The 19,115-nt window shown below is 43.6% G+C and overlaps 2 protein-coding genes across 2 annotated transcripts; one reads left to right on the forward strand and one right to left on the reverse strand.

Annotated features, from left to right (window-relative positions):
* Positions 1-1,931: 1,931 nt before the first annotated feature.
* ACTR5 (actin related protein 5) lies at positions 1,932-11,649 on the reverse strand. Its single transcript, XM_088538700.1, has 9 exons — positions 11,263-11,649; positions 10,444-10,673; positions 9,115-9,284; positions 7,964-8,181; positions 7,389-7,571; positions 5,341-5,463; positions 4,624-4,763; positions 3,897-4,029; positions 1,932-2,448 (listed from the first exon to the last, which is right to left on the reverse strand). Exons 1-9 carry the CDS (start codon positions 11,647-11,649, stop codon positions 2,191-2,193), a joined length of 1,842 nt encoding a protein of 613 aa, XP_088394826.1. The 3' UTR covers positions 1,932-2,190.
* Positions 11,650-14,249: 2,600 nt separating this feature from the next.
* ADIG (adipogenin) lies at positions 14,250-17,955 on the forward strand. Its single transcript, XM_088538701.1, has 4 exons — positions 14,250-14,376; positions 16,164-16,308; positions 16,375-16,465; positions 17,689-17,955. Exons 1-4 carry the CDS (start codon positions 14,250-14,252, stop codon positions 17,887-17,889), a joined length of 564 nt encoding a protein of 187 aa, XP_088394827.1. The 3' UTR covers positions 17,890-17,955.
* The last annotated feature ends 1,160 nt before the right edge of the window (positions 17,956-19,115 follow it).

The following is a 19,115-nucleotide window of genomic DNA, read 5'->3' on the forward strand; positions in this document are numbered from 1 at the left end:
CAGAGTTTCATGAGACTCTCAACCAGCTCTACGGCCCAAAGCGTCACATCGTTGCGTCCTCCTGCCCTCCCACCCCACACTCATCCCATCTGCTTCGTGCCAGCACTAAGAGCTGCTGCAGCTCCACAGCAAACGTATCGGGGAACTGCACCTAACTGGATAAAATAAATCCCATTCTGCAACATTCCTGCTTTTCATGCCACTAGGCCAAGTAATTAGGTGATGACCAACACATTTAGAACAGCCTGGGACTGTGATTGTTTTGTCCATGTTCATTAGTTTCTCAGTTGTTTATGGGGAACAAGTGACAAATCAATGGCTAATATTTAGGTTATAAGGCTCTGCTTCCCTGAAGCTGTGCAAGCACCTCATGCAGCATCTCTGTATTGCACGGGGCAGCTCTGCTTGGAATTAATACGGAATCAATTATGGAAATAATAATTAATCAAAACAGTTGAAATGGTTGGACCCAACATTTAAACGTACTCTAACAGGTAACCTTTTGAATCCAAAATTATGTGTATCAAATCCTGTGGCAAAAAAACCCCTCACTTCATACCAAAAAATCTCTCATATTCTCTGTTTTGAACCTGCAGCATAACCTACCTTGATGTCTGTAGCTCTTAGGAGACTGTTTTTTAAGCCACCACTTGTTCACCATTAGGTTCTCCTGTTCACCAATTCAGTTTTGGATATTTTCCCATAGAATTACCTTTTCCTATTGGAAAATGGTTTGCAGCCTAATAGTTTACAGCCCTTACAAAACTGAGGGAGGTGGCTTAGATTTCAAGTGAGCATTTGGTATTGATTATTCCTTTCCGAAAGCAAAAGTGCATTGTTCCCTGTGACAACTGAATTCCCCATCCAGTTTCAGCTGGAATACATTGTGCAGGAGGAGAGGGGCCCAGCTGCAAACCTGCACTTTGCAGCAACCTAAAATTATTCAACCAAATACAGGCTTATTGCTGTACTCTTTAAAGGAGTCAAATGACTGAAACATTAGTCTGTGATAAAGCACAGAGACAGAGTTTGTTTTGCTGTTAAAACAACTTGATGATGATGATGATGATTAGTCTAGTCTGCTTTTAGCCAGACTGCAAACAGAATTTAAACATTATCTCTTAAGTCAAAAGGTAAATTTGTTGACCTCTTAAACCCTCTTGGAGCATCTGTTAAAGCTGACTGCGCTGGTGCAGGTGCTCATCATAACACTGCGATAACACATTGGGGTTCTCTGGTAAGAGAAGAGTCTCCTTTCCCAACCTTGCTAAAATAAAGGTGACCCTGATGGTTTCAAGGGAATGAGCAGAGGTGATTCCAAAGGAGAAAGCCAATGGATTGTGCATTAAAAAGTACCAATTACAAATTAGCCCTAAATATATATAAATATATCCCCATCCAACTTTCAGACAGGAATATAGAAGAGTCCCACCAGCCTGTGTTCCATCCTGTGTTCCATCACCAGCCTCGCAAAGCCCAAGGCCTGCGCAGGAACTGAAATCCTTCCGGACTGTGCTCCGAGGGGGCTTCTTTCTTCACGGCTGGGCAATGCTTTGTAAGAGCAGGTCTGCAGCTGCAGAGAGGGCCCCACCTCACTGGCAGGGAGCATCTTGAGTCCCGGCAGCGATTCCGCAGGGGTTTAGCTGCAAGTGCAGAGCAGAGGGGAAAACCAAGAGCCAAGGAAGGTGCACGTGGCAGCGCGGGGAAGGGAGCCCGCAGAGCAGCCCGTGCCAACGCGTCCTGCCCAGCGCTCGCACTAACAGGCAAGGGGGACGCCTGCTGGCCTCACGGGCTTCATGCAAGCCCACATTTCAGACCATGCAACAAGAACAGTATAAAACCAGTAAGTTTTAATTAAAAAATAAAAGTGTAAAGCACACTTAAGTAAAAATCCTGAGTGCAAGTTTGGGGAAAATCTGTGTTCACTGGAATGTACTTCTCTGTCGTGTTCCTCCTTGCCAGCATGCACTGCGTTACGCAGAGGAGACGAGTGCTATGACCGCCTGCTGATGCCCCAGAGCCCTTGGCCCCGTCCCCTCCTCATTTAAGTGACCACATGAGATGTACCAAGCTCTCCAACTAGCCAGCAAGGCTAGGCTGAGGCCTGTACTCAGCTCCCTCTGCAGAGCAGCAGCTCTTCCCTTCTTTGCCCCGTTCTCTCCCCAGGAGAGGAGGTGACAAAGCTCCGGGCTAGGCCTGGTCACCGGCGCCGCCTGCGCTGGATGCCAGCGCTCTGCTGGGTGCCGGCGCCTCCGCTGTCCGTGGCGCCTGCTTTGGAAGGCGAATGGGAACGTAGACATTGGAAGCACAGTGTTCCTTGAGGTATTCTCCCCCCTTTTCTTCATAGTCTTTCCTGGTTATCCAGCCTTCCTCACGGGTCATGTATTCCACTGCCCAATCCCTAGCCCCATACCAGGCATCCAAAACGGGACTGGAAGCGAGATGAACCTGCATGGAAGAAAGGTAGAAGGGGGTCTCTGTCAGCACAGAACACCAATTTGTTTCAGAACCAAACACAAGAGAAAAAAAATAGACCATTTTTTAATTCCAATTAGATTATTATGTGGTGCAAATCACTAATTTTAGAAGTCCGAGTTCATCACTCAATGACTTTGGAATAACCTGAGAAAGGTTGACAGGCTCTGAAGTGTCTTCACGTAGAGAGCAATTTTCTGTGAACCTGCTCCGTTTCTACAGGTTGACAAAACATGGGGGTGTATCCTATTCACAACCAACAGTGCTCACAGCTGGAAGTCAAGGCTGGAAAAATTGGTGGTGCTCAAAAAAAAGTTTCAAACACACCAGCAAAACTGTCTGGAACTGCAGCAGCAGGGAAGAACACTGCAGTTAAGAAGCAGCAGTATGTGGGAAAAGACCATGCATGCTCTTTTTCCACTGGCAGAGATTCCTATTTCCATTTAAAATGTTCCTATTGCTGCAGCATGAAATGCTTTCCTGGTCCAACTCTGGGATTACTCTGCTAGACACCACACAAGTGCCATATGTGATGTGTGAGTGGCAGATTGCTGATGGGGCACACTACAGACCATATTTAATGGAAAAAAGGAACTCCTTATTCAGTTACAAGCTGCAATATTGGAAGCAGAAAAAAAGAGTGAGGCCCACAAACATATGTTCAAAAACAGGGAGCAACATCCTTCCCCAAACTACCCACTACATGGTTGTAGCTTCCTATCACTTTCTTTCAAACATAGGGGCTCAAAGGCTACATACACTCATTTTGGAAAGCAATGGCTGTAGAATCACAGAATTATATTCACACTCATCTTTCTTGTGGTCTGTAAACTATTTTGCTGTTCAGGAAGGCACTAGATTTAGGAATACTCATAAGGCAGTTTCAGAACAGCAAAGAAGGTTCTTACAAGTCTCATAACATCACAGGTTCTTCCCTCACTGCTGCCCCCCCCCCTTTTTTTTTTTAAACTAGCAAGCATAAAAGAGGAACACGTGCTCAGAAGATACCCACTGAACCTCTTTTGCTGCCATCCCAGGTAAACATTACATGTAATAAATCCTCAATGCAATTCTTTTAAGTGTTTTTTTTTTCTCCCAGCTACTCCTACCAAAAGCTGCTTGTTCCAACTGTCCTAATGGTATGAAATTTGCAACTTTCTAACCAAACATGGAGCTTGTGGCTCCATGTTCCTTTAGCTGAAGCAGTCTTTCCTCTTCTGAGTTGACCCTAACTTCTCTGAAGTATTTAAAGAGATCAACTGCATCTTTGCTTACCCTTCATTTTGTCATGCAAGAAAAAAAAAATTCAGTCTCCTGTCATTCTCATGCTCACGTCCACCCACTCTACCTCTTCCAATCTGCAACACTTTTGAGTAGGGCTGAACAGATTGCTCATGTGCAAGTCTCACCAGTGCAAGTACCTGAAAAGACGACTGGAATGGCCTCATTTCAAGGAGTTCTTTCTGGACTCTGGCTTTCAGTCCAGGGTACATCGCATTTCCACCAGTGAGGAAAACATTCTGGACAAGAACAGCTTGCTGCTCCTTTGAATACCTGCAAAGAACAGAAAAACCTCACCACTTTCATATTTCCAAGTGCCTCACTCCTATGAATTGAACAGCTACAGACAATACTGATACCTGTCCTCAAGAATCACTTTGAAAAATCCTTTTTGTTTTACTATTAAATTCAGTGAGGTGGCATAAAAAAATCCTTAAAGCACATTGAATTGTGCCTCATAATCACTAATTTTGTAGAGCTCATTTTTTGAAAAGCAGCATTCCATCTCATATGATCACCCACTCTGGTGGGTGACTTTATTCTGATCCTGAAGTTGTCTAGAATCAACTGTCTAGCGAGTGTGCCTATGTCATAAGTCACAGGGTCATGCTAATTTTGGTCTCAAAAACAGACCTTGCTAAATCATTGCTTCAAGGGATTCAAGCATTTGTTGCTCTTCTCTGTAACAACTTACACAAGTAGAGATTCACATCCGGTTTCCTGAATATGAAGACATCTAATCTGCAGTGTTCCAGTCCACAAAAAAAAAAAGACTATCCAAGTATATTTTTCCTCAACTTGCTGCCAAATAAAAATAAAATTAGCTTGTTTGAGGCAAACAAGAGCAAACTAGCTCCGGAAACTTACCTCTCAAGGACGTATTGCATGGTTTCTGCTATTCCTGCCTGATCTTCTCCTATCAGGGAAGGCTGGAAGACAATCTCTGGAGCCCTGATTCTCTCAGTGCCAAGAAAAAGCTGGTGGTACTCTGCCAGGTTAAACACGGGCTGGAGTAGTAAAAGATTGAAAAGCAGAAGAAAAATTAAGTTAAATAAGAGTATTCTAGAAAACATTCTTCTTATTCACCTCCAAATCATTTCCATTTGCTCAATAAACTTTATTCTAGCAGGCAGCTGATAGCATTGGAGTACAAAGGTATCATCTATGCAAGGATTACATAAAGTTTAAATTAACTGTAAGTTAAGTTTCCAAACAGTTCTGTACAGAAAAGACTGTAATGTCCTCTCAAGCAGAGGGCCATGTTATAAAAGGTTTTTAAGACAAGGTTTCAAAGCCTAAGGAAACCAGAGTTATGCTCTGCTTTATCTGCTGCGCTCAGTTCTAAGGTACCACTTCACAAATTCAAAGTTTTGTTCACTGAACCCTCTTGGTGTGATACTGAGCTATGGATCACCCACAAAACATATTCAAGCAGAACTTTTGCTCCAAAATATCAGCTAAGCTTCTCTCCTCAAAATAATCTAGTGCTCTTGGGAGAGATCTCATCTGGAGACACGTTAGCAGACTAGCTGAATAACTAGAAAGTAGCATCTCTGGCACAAGGTGCAAATACAGACACCAAACCTGCACTGCAGCAACAGGCTTCTCAACTTCAGGCTGTTCCTCAGCAAACAAAGGCTCAAACTCATTAATACTTTCCACATCCTCCAGTGACTGTTCACTGCCTAATGGATCCAAGTCAGGAGTCTGGAAAAAGAAACAGGGAAGAGGTTACTTGAGGCAGGTTAGCTCTGATGGACTAGGCATACACATGGGGAAATTTAGTCCCCATCCCTTAACCTTCAGCTCTTTTGAACTAGACTACATGGTTCTCCCCAGCACTGAAGAAATTAATCAAAGCAGTGAACAACCTGGAAAACAAAAGTTAATACATACATACACTCAAAGCAAAACACAACCAACGATGCTGACTTGGGAATTAAAGTCGAAAAGTTGCCAGGATCCTAAGCCAGCCATGTCCTAAATATAACAACATATTAAACTTATTAAAATAGCTTTTCAAGTTGGTTAAAACTTGATGCATTTCCAGCACTTCTAACTGCTCTATAATTAACATTTAATTCCCTGCCTTGCTTGCGTAGGTCTGGAAAACAAATATTTGCTGGCTGCAAAGCCATCACACAATGCTTGACAGTTGCCTAGTTTCAGCTGCTTGGCATTACTACATGGGGTATACCCCAAGGAGAAAAAAAGAAAGCAAAAAAAAAAAAAAAAAGGAAAAAAAACCCCAAAACAAAAACCAAACAAACAAAACCCACACAGATCATATATTTTACATATACATAAAGGTGCCCCAAAACTCTTTTCCGAAGGAAAGCATCACACAAGATCCCAGAATATCATTGGGAAATGAGAAATGAGAACGATTCTTAAGTCACGTCAGTTATTTTATCGTTATAATGAAACAACTTTAGTAACAGAATCCCAAAGATTTGTTTTTGTAATTTAAAAACATTCATAACAATATTTAGCAAGCAATATGGGGAGGAGACAAAACTACATTTCAAAAAATCCTTAAGTATCTAGTGTATGCTTGAAACAAGCAAGTGCTCAAACCCAAATCTAGGGAGTGCTCACTGTTAAGTTCAGGTTATTACTCACTATCTCCAATGCTTTTTTTTTTTTTTTTTTTGCTATTCCTCTTCTTCTTATGCTTAGAAAAACAGCAACAGAAAGGAATGTAGAGCTGTTGAAGAACTGGCACAAGACCTAGGACAATATTTTGAGCTCTTTTACGCAGCCACAACCAAACAGACTATCTTCATGAGTGAATACTGTGATAATTGTAGGCTTTCTCACAAAGCATAGACCAAACAGAAGGGATTGCTGATCCAGCCCAAGGTCGGAGACAATCCCTAGCAAACACAAAGAGGGAGGGATCAAAAATTGACATGTCTAAACTTAGCTACATCCATGGGGCAAAATCTTCAGAAACTGTCTTTCAATTACTTCTTTCTGGAATATTTTCATTTGACAGAAGGCAAGAAGATGCCTCACCACAAAAATAAATCCAGGGTGGGGTTGCCAAAATCCCACTGTCCTCATTCTTATATAAAGTCGGCTCTTAAGGGAAGGCAAAACAGAATTTGGAGATATCAACACGCCTGCTAGGTTTATCTGGCACCACTTTCCTCTGTGCTTCACTTCCCTGTTTTCCTCCCTACCTTTCCCTGAGAGGCTGACTTAACTAGCAAAAACTCTGCATAGCAAAACTAGCAAAAAAGTTACATGCTTTACAAAAAAGTAGAGCAATTAACCTTTTATTGCTATAAAAAGGAGAAAAGAAAAAGTGTGTTCTTTAATTGCATCTAAGAGAGCTGGAACTAGGCAAAAAGTTCAGTGATTCCTATAAAAATCTCCTGATGTGAAAGGGAAGAACAGAAAGGAACATGTTTTGGGAGAAGAAGGAAAATTAGCATTAAGTTCTCCAGAAACTTTAATTAAAGAGGCTATAGGTTTTTGATGGTTCACTGCTTGCCCTAGGATCCTAACAATTAAAAATATTTGAAAGTCAGTATTGCTTAAATATCACTTAAATATGTCAGACAATTGGAAAAAAATTGACATACCAGGCCTTCTTATTTCATCAAAACTAAATGACAGTGTTATACCTCTGGTTTGCTGTCCACAACATCCACTTCAATATTGACTTCTGCCTGGAGAATTTTCTGCTTTGTTTGTTCAACTGCCAGGCTCAGTTTATTGATGTAAGACTGAAGTTCTTCTGCAGAGTCCATGTTCAGCTCCACCAAAGCTTTGTGAAATTGATCCATTTGACCATCTTCTAGAAGTTCCTACAGACAGGACACAACTAGTTACGATGAACAGTACAGGGTAATTGAAACATTCAAGACTCTTTGCCTTCACTACTAAATATTACTGATGTGCAAAGTGTAAATTCTGCTGAAATGCACACAACAAAAGTACTCTCAGAACCTTGATACATCCCCTGCATAAATAACTTTTCAATTTTATGTTGCTAGCAACCTTAAGAAGCCATATGACCTCAGAAAACAGCTGGGACATTCACAGCTTATTCGCAGTGATGAAGGCAGAAGGTGACATTACCAGGCAGCTGGGACACTCATATCTTCTTTACAGCACTACATGACCTCTCCAGTAAGGCTCTAAGTGCAGCCTGACCCCATCTCAAAAGGTGAAGGGGGAACTTCATGGTCATGACTACCTGAACATAGAGCAGCCTGTCCAGCCTCTCTTGGTCGAGCTGCAGCTTCTCCTCTCGCCGACGCGCGTTGAGCTCTTGAAGGCGACGCAGCTGCTGCTGCCGCCTCTCCTGCTTCTCCTCCGACGTCAGGGTGCTGCCCAGGAGCTTGTTGGAGAAAGGCAGCTGCATCTTGTGCATGTTGTTCTCATAGTACTCAGGGGAGCGCCACTTTTGTAGCTCTGAATGTTTTGAAAATAAAAATCACTGTTGTGCTAGGCTGAAAATAATGATTTTTATCTTGTAAGCATTCCACACAAAGCTCAGACTTTAAAGAAACAAGGGAACAGCCTAGGCTAGGATTCTGCCCACCTCTTGGCAATCATTCCCCAAATATAGCTTCCCTCAAAGCACTACCTGCTAACCACACACAAAGCAAATGTTTTAGGGCTCTGATCCCCAAAAAAGAAGAAACACAAACGACCAAGAGGTGTCTTCAAAGTACTTCTACCCACAGTAAGGGAGAGAGATTCCTCGCATATTTTTAAGAACTTCTGCATAGCCTCAGAGCAAAATGTTCTCTTCTTTAAATACTGTTTCATGTATGACAGATTTCAGGAAAAACAAACAACAGCACACATAACATGAAACATTAGAGGTCTTCTCTGTAGTTTTGAAAACTTCTGAAACCAATACGCTAGGAGTACAGGAAAGCAGAATGTAAAAAAAAAGGTCTGAATCAGGAATCGCCCTGCCCAACGTTTTACTGGGAGTAGAGAATAAAGCAATTTAATAAGTTGGATTTTAAAATATTTTCCTTCAAAACAATCCCAATTATCATTCACAGAGGTATTTGCATTAATACAGAAAGGACTTTTTAATTTCATTTTATTTCTAGCTTAACGCTATATTCTTCATTTTATGGTATTTTACGACAGAACTCTGAAACTGTGGTCAAGTTTTCCTTGTGCATTATCGGAAAAACAGTTGTAAAGCAAGAAGTATGTTAGCAGTCAAAATTACATATACCTATAAAGATACGCACACATATACGTAGACATATTAGCAGTCAATATATGTCAGCCAGAATTCGGCCAGTCTGAGAACAGGGGATGCCGAGGACAGAGTTGAGGTTGGATTAACATTACCCAGTGACGAATTACAGCTGTCTTTACCTTCTATATAGTCCTCTGCAATGTAGCTATGCTCATGCAGTATTTCCTCCATACGGCTGAGAGTGATGGCAGCAAAATGTCCTGGGTATTTTAGCTGAAGGAGACGTTGCAGGTAGACAGCAGCTTGACACCCTCCAAGATTAATGCGCTTGCAGTTTTTAGCATCCAACCTGAAAACCCAAGAAAGAGAAGTGGAAGTGGAGAGATTTGCAAGTTAAGGGTAGAACACACCTTCTACTATATTCAGAACTACTTAATTTCTGATACAGTCAAGTGGAGAGAGGAATATTCTCAGGTAATTTCAAAATTTCGTTTACAAGAAGTTCTAACACCTCGGCTTCTCTCAGAGAAAAACCATAAGCACTGCCCTGATTTGTGAAGGTACTTCTTGAAAGGCTCTGTTCTGAGGAAAAAGCAAAACAGAAAATCTCTGGGGTAGGGGGAGTATGGGAGGAGATACAATGAAGGATTCAACTTCTTTTATAAAGAGCAAAGATTTAGCCAGAAATTCTATTTGCCATTACATTTGGAAAGGCTATCGGATGACAAAACTTTTATTTAAGACTTAAAATAGAGCCTATCAGTTTACAGTTTTATTAAAGCTTAATAAGGACATCATTTAAGGAAACTTGGGACTAAATCTTAAAGAGTCTCTCAGCAGCATATGGAACACACAACTAACACTATAGTTGCAGGTCACTGTGAATTACTTTTGGCAAAATTTAAGACCAGCTTGGGACTCCGTGGCCATAGAGGTGAAGTAATTCTGGCCACAGTAAGCCAAATGCTTTGTTCTATTTCAAGAAGTGAAGCAATGGTTGGCGGAGCCAAAAATTGGTTCCGCTCACCCACGTGCCATTGCACAACTGGCCAGGTACAAGGCTAAAAATGTTGAGGCAACAGCCAGACAGCACAAAGCACCTCCTGCAGGAGCACTTCTGAAAGGGCACGTCAATACAGCAGCCTCGCCAGACCCGTGAACGCCTTGTAAGGACTGCACAGATCTCGCTCTCTTTTGTCCCAAAAGTTGCATTAAATACTTGGTTTTCATTTCTGATCTTATGTGAGGCACATAGACTCTTGTATTTTTGGAAATTTGAACATCTGAATAACAACTAAAAAGCAATACACACACAGACAGCAGTACTTCAATCCCGAATTTGGTAGGCCTTAACAAGAGCTGCATACTTAGTTCTATTCGGCATAGATGATAAGACCTGGTAGGAACTTCCAATTTAGAGGCCAGAATGCTAGAGGAATAGGAATTTTGAACACTAAAAGGTCAGTGGCAGAGTAAAAAAGGTTGCACTTAACACATCAGGAACTCACCTGCCCTCTAAGACTGGCAAAATATGTGTACACTGATAACCTGAGGATATTATTAAACCACTGCAGGGCCAGTTCTGCCTTCTGTTGTGGTAGAAGCTGTACAAGCTGTCTATGCCGTAGGACACTTTTGGAACTTGGTAACATTCGAAGAGGAGCTCTGACATCATTTGCCTCGAGTAGAGTGGATTGCACACGGCTTCTGTCAGCACAATCGGATGATCAACGCAGCCCTGGAGATACACAGGGGGGGGAAAAAAAAACTGTATGAAAAGAAAAACGCAGAGATACTCATCCTTGCCTTTAAACATCAGTGATGATTCCCCCAGAACAGCAGGGAGAAGCTGCTTTATGGGTAAGCAAGTTAAATGGCATCTTGTGTTTAAGAATAAAGAATCCTATAGCAGGATTCCCACCATTAATTTGATTAGGAAGGAAACTCCTACGGGGAGAAGATGGACTTTTAAGAAGCATTTGCAGAGGCTTCTAAAGTAAAGAAAGAAATACATTTAAAAAGGGGGGGGCTAAGTAGCTGACCTGTGCAATGAAGAGCCTCAGTGCAGCTGGCAACTGCTGTTAGTTCAGTTCAACCTGGGATGAAGCCTCCAACCTGGTATTACCTTGTAGATAAGGGACTCCAGAGCGGCGCCCAGCGCAGCTGCACGTACAAACCGCCCGGCCCACGGGATACGACTGGACTAAGCCCCGACCCGGCCGTTTCCAGCCCCCGACCCGGCCGTTTCCAGCCCCCGACCCGGCCGTTTCCAGCCTCCCGAGCCGAGGGAGGCCCCGCGCGGCCCCGGCCCGCGGGCCCCGCGCTACCTGCGAGGCGACGCCGAGGCGCTGGAAGACGTGGTCGAGCAGCAGCTCCTGCAGCTCCAGCTGCACGGGCACGTTGCGGTCGAAGGGCGAGCGCAGGAGCCAGCGCAGCGGCTCGGGGCTGCCCAGGTCGTTGCCCACCTGCGTCTCGGCGCCGGCGCGGGCGCCGCGGCCGCGCGCCGCCAGCGAGCGGAACCGCAGCAGCGGCTCGGCGGGCACGGCGGGCTCGGCGCAGGCCCAGCCCGCCCGCGTCTGGAAGGAGCCGTTGTCGATGACGAGCGGCACCGGCTGCGGCGAGCGCACGGCCGGGCCCGGCTCCAGCAGCGGGTCCGGGGCCCAGCGCGCGTCGCGGAACGCGAACACCCGCCCGCCCGCCGGCGGCGCCGCCATCTTGGCGCTGCGCGGCGGCTCCGGGCGGCAGCGGGGCCGCGCGACGCGAGTTCCGGCCCTCGCGCCGGTCCCCCCCGTGTCACCGCGGTCCCCGCGGCCGTGCTTGGGGTCCCAGCGCTGGATGCGGGCCCCCTTCCTCCCCCGCCGTGATGGAGCTGCCCAGCAGGTCCCTGCAGCGCCCCGAGCGCGGCCTGAGACTGCCCGTTCCCTGCATTCGCCCCCCAGGGTTGCTTTAGGTTTCTCCTCCTTAGAAGCAGGAGCAACCGGTTAAGCATAAGTGAAACCCCTACCGGGCTGTTAGGCAATTAGGTGTCATACTAATACAACAATAAATAACAACAGCTCTTAATAACAGTATTTATCAGAAGCGAGAGGTCAATAATGAAAAGCCCATAAATAACTGCAACAGCATCAGTTAATTCCGAGGTATCTCTGCCCACATGTGGCTTACGGTAGTTCCAGCCTTTGGAGGCCCCAGTGCCATCTCAGGACTGCACAGGGGAGGACCTGTGCCCTCAAAACCGTCTTAAAATCAAGGACGAGAGAGATTTAACTGTCATTCAATAGTAATAACCCTTCTAGGCCAGTAATTTCCCTTGTTTATGTACTCAGCACTAGAGGGTCAAATTTATCTGCTCACGTAGCTGAATGATGGGTGGGTACCACAGTCAGTCTGATCTGCGTGACAGTAAACCCACTGCAATGTCTGTCTGTCCTGTGTCAGGCTGCCTCTGGAAAATGCACAGGTATAACACTTATTTCCTCTAAGCTTCGTTCACATTCAGCTTTCAGCTTTCATATCTCTCCGCCAGAGGAGGATGGCACCTTCAGAGCGCTGCAAGTTGTTGACATGTCCTCTATGTTTCCATTGATTTCTGCTGGATCTGTACTCCCACACCTACATGGAAGAGGTGGGTGTGCAGGAGGGAAAACATTCTACTTTGGTGGCAACCTAACAGCACAGAAAGGCCAAGGAAGGGCAAGGATACTCTTCCAAACCATAGCAGAAACTGGTCAATATAGTGCAGAACACCCTGAGACATAGTCAACACAGTGAAGAACACCTGAAATACACCCTGAAAGGTGCTAGCACCTCACTTAAGTGACAGAGCACCACGCTGGGCATGACAAGATGGGCAGGAGAAATCTGTGGCTCTGCCTGCTTTCAAATGTCAGTGGCTGAGTTAAATTCCTTCCTTGTTTTATTCTTCTGCCTTTCTCATTTAAAATTGTGTACCTAAACCTTTTCAAGCTCTCCACTTGAATTCTTTTTCAGCAGAGTGTTCTTTATGTTTGGAGTTTTTATGTCCTTACGACTAAGAGAAGGATTTTACTGTTAAAACAGGAGATTTACATCAAAACTCCTCGTTGCTGTTCCTTTCTGTCATTCTTGTCATTATATTGGTAGACAAGACACTAACAGCTCCGTTTTCAGAAGTGCCAAGTACCTACAGCTTCCACTGTGGGAAATGGGGGCTGCAAATATTTAGTGTCCCTGAAACTCTGGTCCTTAATGGCCTTTTTCATTTGTTTACCCAAAGCACAAAGTAGGTGTAATAGCTTTCTTTTATCACACAAAGGTATTGTTAGTGTAAATCAACAAGAATTTGCAAAATTCATTTAGATCTTGAGATTAAACGGCTCATTTCAAGAGTCTGTTGCTACATAAAAACAAACGTAAGCACCCAACGAGACCATTAAATGCATGCAATCATTCATAATGTGCACTCATACAGACCCTCTCCTCCAAGGTTTTCCGAGAGCTACATAAACAATTAATTTAGCCGAACAACCCTCGCTGTGAGGTAAGTGGTACATAATGGTTTTATTTTACAGAGTGAGAAACATGCACAGAGGTTAACTGGCTTGTCCACTGTTGCAAAAACAATCAATACCAAATTGCCAAAGTCACATATCTGTTCCTACTGTGATTACTACCAAACTCCCTTATTATCAAGAAATGGATGTAGAAACACGTATCTTACGAAACGCACTTGCATGCCTTTCTTGGAGGAGAACAAAATATAGGGAATTGGCCTGTGAAAGCTTATTTTCCTAGTGGATTTGTTAACAGACTGAAGTTTCCAGAGAAGGTTAAAAACAGCATGCGTGTTAGTACGAGGCATACCTATGATCCATGTCAAAGGAGAGAGCCTTGCCTAAGTAATTTTTAACCAGAAATCACCCCCTTTAGCCATCTCTGCAGGACTGTTTCTGTTTTATTGATTCCTCAAAAGTTATCTTGGCTACGTAGTTTCAGGCAGCAATGAAAGCACTGTTTGGTTATCTATCCTGTATCTAGAGATATAAAAGTACCTTTTACTACTGTTTCAACACAAGCCTTGAGGGCTTCCTAATTTATTGTCATTCTCTAATCACCCGCAGAAGGAGGGACAATCCGATGTTTTCTCAGTTCTCCTCCTTATCCTCGACCTAATCCTTTCTATTCCCTCCCGCTGCAGCACGGGCCGTCCCTTTTGCTAACTACGCTGAGAATGTCAGCAGGCTTCTTGTGACAGCTGTGGTGATGCAATAAGAGTTATTAAAAGGTAGTTAGAAGAGCGGAGCGAGTTTAAACCTCGTGTAACCTGAAACGAGCGATGAAGTATCCTCTGGTCCCCTTGGTGAATGAGTTGACCTTTCCTCTTCTTTTCTTCTGGCTTTGTTTGCCTTTTGCACTGCTGTTGGTCTTCATGATTATCTGGCTACAGCTTTTACTTAATGAAGGTAAGTTCTGCAGTGGATTGGAGGAATGCTTTTGCGTAAAGGCTTTATGTATGAGCATTCTGGTAGCTATTTTTAGCCTGATGCTGCTTGTTGCAGATAGAAACTAAACTTTTTTTTTTCTTTATTAGTACCATTGGTAGCATATGGAAAATCTAACTCAAATTATTATATCTTTCTGTTAAAAATATTTATAAGATAGACTTGCTAGCTGTTCTTCCTTGCCCTCTGCCTTTTTCTCAGTGGAAATTTGGTGTAATAAAGGTGAAGGACAAATCATTTTTCTAATTTCCTCCCCTCCCAAGTTCCCCAGAAAGCAAATGTAACACTCTAACCTTGGAACATTTCAAATTCTGGTGTTATAGTTCACCTGTATTTCTCCCTTTGGGGGGATCACCTGCGAAAGGGTCGAGGGATTCTTGTATCAATGCTGAGGCTGATAGAAAACTTCTGGGGGAAGGAGGACGTGTATTTTCCTTTATTCGTATTTTCCATCTCTTTCCGATCTACCACTGATAGTTGTTTCTAACATGGCAGTAACTAATAACAGGCTTTGGTTTAGGCTAATAATAGGCTTGTGGATGCACTCGTAGGGATAAAGCACTGCTGGTTTGCTGTAATCCCGGAGCAGAAGCAGCCACAGCTGAGGAATCAATCTCAAGTTCAAAAGCTGCGTTTCTGCCTTTGCAGAACAGCTGCAGGACATAAGAACAGAATTCAACAAACTCTTAGAGCTGTTTGGTACAGTCTGCTTTTACTTCATGTTGTGGTATAGATCCCATAGAAGTAGCACCATGTTGCCTTTCAGCTTTTTCCAGCTCTAACAAACAGCTAATGCTCAAAAGGGCCTCTCCTCTTGTGGATAACTGATCCTGGGAATTAAAGAGTGTAGGTTGGGACAATGCTACAAACTATGCAGCCCAGCACGGGAATGGCTTCCTTCTAGAGCAATAAGAGAAGAATGAAACCTTATATATGTTTGCTACAAGTGTAGGATAGCCGTGCTATACATTAAAACTTAGGCTGGCTGTTGGCTTTTGCCTAGCCAGAGTAACTCTAGTGTATCTTGATACCTTAAAGAAGATTTATAAGTTGTATAAACTGTATTTACCCTCACAATTTCTGGCCGTAGGATGACTGCTATCACCCCTAGGCCTCCAAGGATCTATATAAATGCTCTAAATTCTGTTTTAACCAATAGGGCTACATACACTCTCAAATTTTCATGTGATAGTGTTTTGGTTGGAGTAAGGCATGACAGTTTCTCAGTCAGTCGCCAGAGTGAAATAAAAATGTTCATTTTTCAACATCTTCCTGACTACTTCATTCATATCTGCTTATTTTTTGCTACCTTACGGCAGGCACAAGTGAAAAAAAAATCTAGTATTTATCTCAGCTCTTCCTTTATAAAATGATTGGTTAAGATGTAATTGGCCACAATCAAGCATTTTTCAGATCTTTTATTCTGAATGTCTAGTTGGGCTTGGAAAATCTTCTATTCTGGGTGAAAAATATTTAGAAGAACCTTGTCCAGATCCTAGGCCCAGGTTGAACATTCAAGGCTTGCAGCTAGACTGAGAAAGCAGCATCTAACGTGTGACATGAACAAGTTTAAATAAAAATCTCCAATACAAGGTACATGGCACAGATGTGCATGTTTCTCTGACTCGTCTTTCATAGCCGAGCAATTCTTTAAATGCAGCTTCTTTATGCTGATATTCCTGTGGCTTTGAATTTTCACTTCAGTCACGTACAGATGTCATACACATTCTTTTAAAAATTATTTCCAGCACAACTACCTCAAGCCAAAGAAACGAAGAAACAGTCTTCTGATGAGCCTGATTCAGATACTAAATTTGAGGATGAACCAACAGAGGAAGAAAACCGGGCTGAGATATCCAGGACAGAAATTCAGGAAAAGGTGCAAGCAAGCGGGTCTGTGGGAAAGCTGAAGGCCAAACCCGCTTATTTGAGTTCAAAGCCCAAAAGTCAAAAGCGAAGCCTTTTTGCTGTCATCTTGGACAGCTGGTCTCGGAGCCAGAAGACAAGATCCTCCCGCTTGGAGAGAAGTGTCCTCTACAACACCGTGATGGTGAGTAGCGGGACCAGGTCTTTGAGGACCTGCTGCTTTTGTGCCTCGCCTCGGCCTGGCTCCCCGGCTCCAGATGAGGTCTCGGAATAGGGGAAATCTGCCAGATTGGTTTCTGCTTGGTTAATGATTAACAGAGTTCCTTTCTGTCTTCCTTGTTGGAACGGTTCCCGTTGTAGGAAAATTAAAAGTATTACCTAAATAGTCAGAATAACTGTCAGATATATATTCATATGTTAGTGATAAACAGGTTTGCATACCTGTTTAAAAATCCTTGAGAACTGCATTTGAAACAATGCAAATTACTACCTACTTCTCTCAAATAAGGGGTTTGACTCAACTGAGCACAGAAACCCTCCTTTCATACATATGGTCTGATTGTATTGCTAGTTTATATTTTTTAAGAAGCTGTTTCAGATTTCTTACGACAGGATGTGCAAGTAGTAATTAGACCTAATTCTTCACTCTCTTGTTAAGACCTTAAGCTAGAAGTCCCTGCCAATGTTCCAGTCCCAATCCTCTTAGGCTTCATACAAATCCCAAAAGATATATTTGAAGCAGTGGAAGAGATTAGTGCCTCGTGTGTCTTCTCCTTCCCAATACCTTCACTGTATATAATACATATAATGTACATATTCACTGCAATAAGCAATCAGAAGGGAAGGGTGGCTCTGCCCCTTCGCTGTCATGGTTCACGCTCCTGCCTATTCGTTTACACCGCTCACATTTTTGACCTGCAGCAACTGCAGTATTCACCCCCATTTGCTTCCACTGGTTTTGCTGGGGTGATAGCCTTTATTAAGCTAAAATAGTTAAAGATTGGCCTCATAAATCACTGCAGTTGTTTGACTAACACACCCTGAAACTGGGCTGGACCACAGAATCAGCAGTATCTCTGGACCGGGTATTTTTGACGTCACTAACAGCACCACGTCAGCGCAGGAAGACTTTTGTTCACACACTAGAGAAATCAGACTGAGAAAAACGTTGGCCTTGGCTAGGGGCTACCGGCTGGCTCCTATGAGTTCTTCAAAAATGTAAGTGTTATCTTGAATGAGGCAACCTGAAGAACTGGAGCCACTTCATTCTGCAAGGATTGTTGGTGGCACTGGATGGGTGAGGGAACTAGAAACCTAGGCCTCACCTAATTTATATCCTACTGAAAATCTACCTTGTTTTGAAAGCATCGTTGCCCTGACAATTCTCTTCCCTATTTCCTTCGCCAGCTATTGTGCTCTGTGCTTTCTTCCCTCACCTGGAATCTCACCTACCAGCTGCTCCAGGTCTCTAACATCCTGAGGATTCAGCTGCTGCCAACCTCCCTCATCATCTACGTGGCTCAGCTTTTCCTTGTTCTGGCTGATAAAGTTGTGAAAATCCTGGGCTCCTTAAAGCTGGAAACTAGAAGGCTCTCAGCCTCAACCTAGGGGAGGAGATGCAAAAAAAAACTAGACCAGAGAGATGAAGCTCAAACAGAAAAACTACATCAGGGTGAAAATAAAGCAGGTAGTTCCATGGCCATTAGCACTAGTCCCATTGAGTGGCAGTTATTTCAGCATGATAAAGCCTAAGAATCCTTTGAAGAGGAAACCTAGTTGAGACTAAGCTGACACAGCCTGTGGTCACAAGAGCTGTGAAGGGTACAGAATAGCTACGTACTCAACGCACCTCATCCGGTGGCTCATCCGGTTTTTGGTACTTGGCTACTCTTTCAAGAAGGGGATGATTTGCTTTCAAAAGGACCAAACACCGCACCACAAACTGCTCGTGGTGCTCCCTTTCTGTGCACCATTACCAATCTCTGATTTCAAACAAATAAGATCAAGGCACTTTATCTGTAATGTTTTTTACTGGAGCTTAAAAAGCAAACACAGGCCAGTGGTAATTTTACTCATGTTGCAATTAGCACTTTTCTGGTCTCTAATTTGTGAGATCTCCAAGTAGGCAAGAGGGTGGGTTTTGTGTTTTTTTCCTCTCAGTGCTCAGGTTTAACAAACGAAACAATTCTACCTCAACTTAACAAGGATAATTAAACCCTGAGCAGATACCGAGAATGCAATTTCTCTGTTTCTGTGCAGAATTCACCTTGTCAGCACATCTGATGCGCTGACAAAAGGTCAGCTCATACCCCAGAAGGGCAGTCAGCAACAACTTGGTTCAACCCATGGATGGGAGCAGGAGAAAGCGGGCGGAGGGTTGGGACAAGCCAAGGTTTTGTGCTTATCCAGCCATGGGGCTATAAACAGAGCGTCCATTTGCTCCTTGAACTGAACCAGTCGACAAATTATTGAAAAAGGAGCTAAGAGGAGCAAGGACAAACCAGAAATCCCATTGCTGCCTGAGAAAAGCTGTTGTCTGTGCTGCTGGTGCGGAGCAAGCACGTTCCTGCCTGGTCTTACAGGGAAAGCCTGTGCAAGCTGGCCTGACCCAAGCTAATTCTGAAGCGTCTCGTTTGTGTTTGCCTTCCTGGCCGCCGACGTGCGCGCATCCAAATATTTGTCTGTAATAGTATGCTTTGAAATAAAATTTGTTTACGCATACCTCTATTTTATTTATTTATTTATTGCAATCCCTTTATTTAGGGGAAAATAAAGTATTTGCTTGACGGGGAAAACGCGTGTTTTCTTGTGCATCCCCCCAGGGCGGGTCGGGG

The sequence above is a fragment of the Tinamus guttatus genome, unplaced genomic scaffold (assembly GCF_059628265.1).
Source record: "Tinamus guttatus ecotype Peru unplaced genomic scaffold, ASM5962826v1 Tinamus_guttatus_pri_ptg001150l, whole genome shotgun sequence".
NCBI classification, from domain to species: Eukaryota; Metazoa; Chordata; class Aves; order Tinamiformes; family Tinamidae; genus Tinamus; species Tinamus guttatus.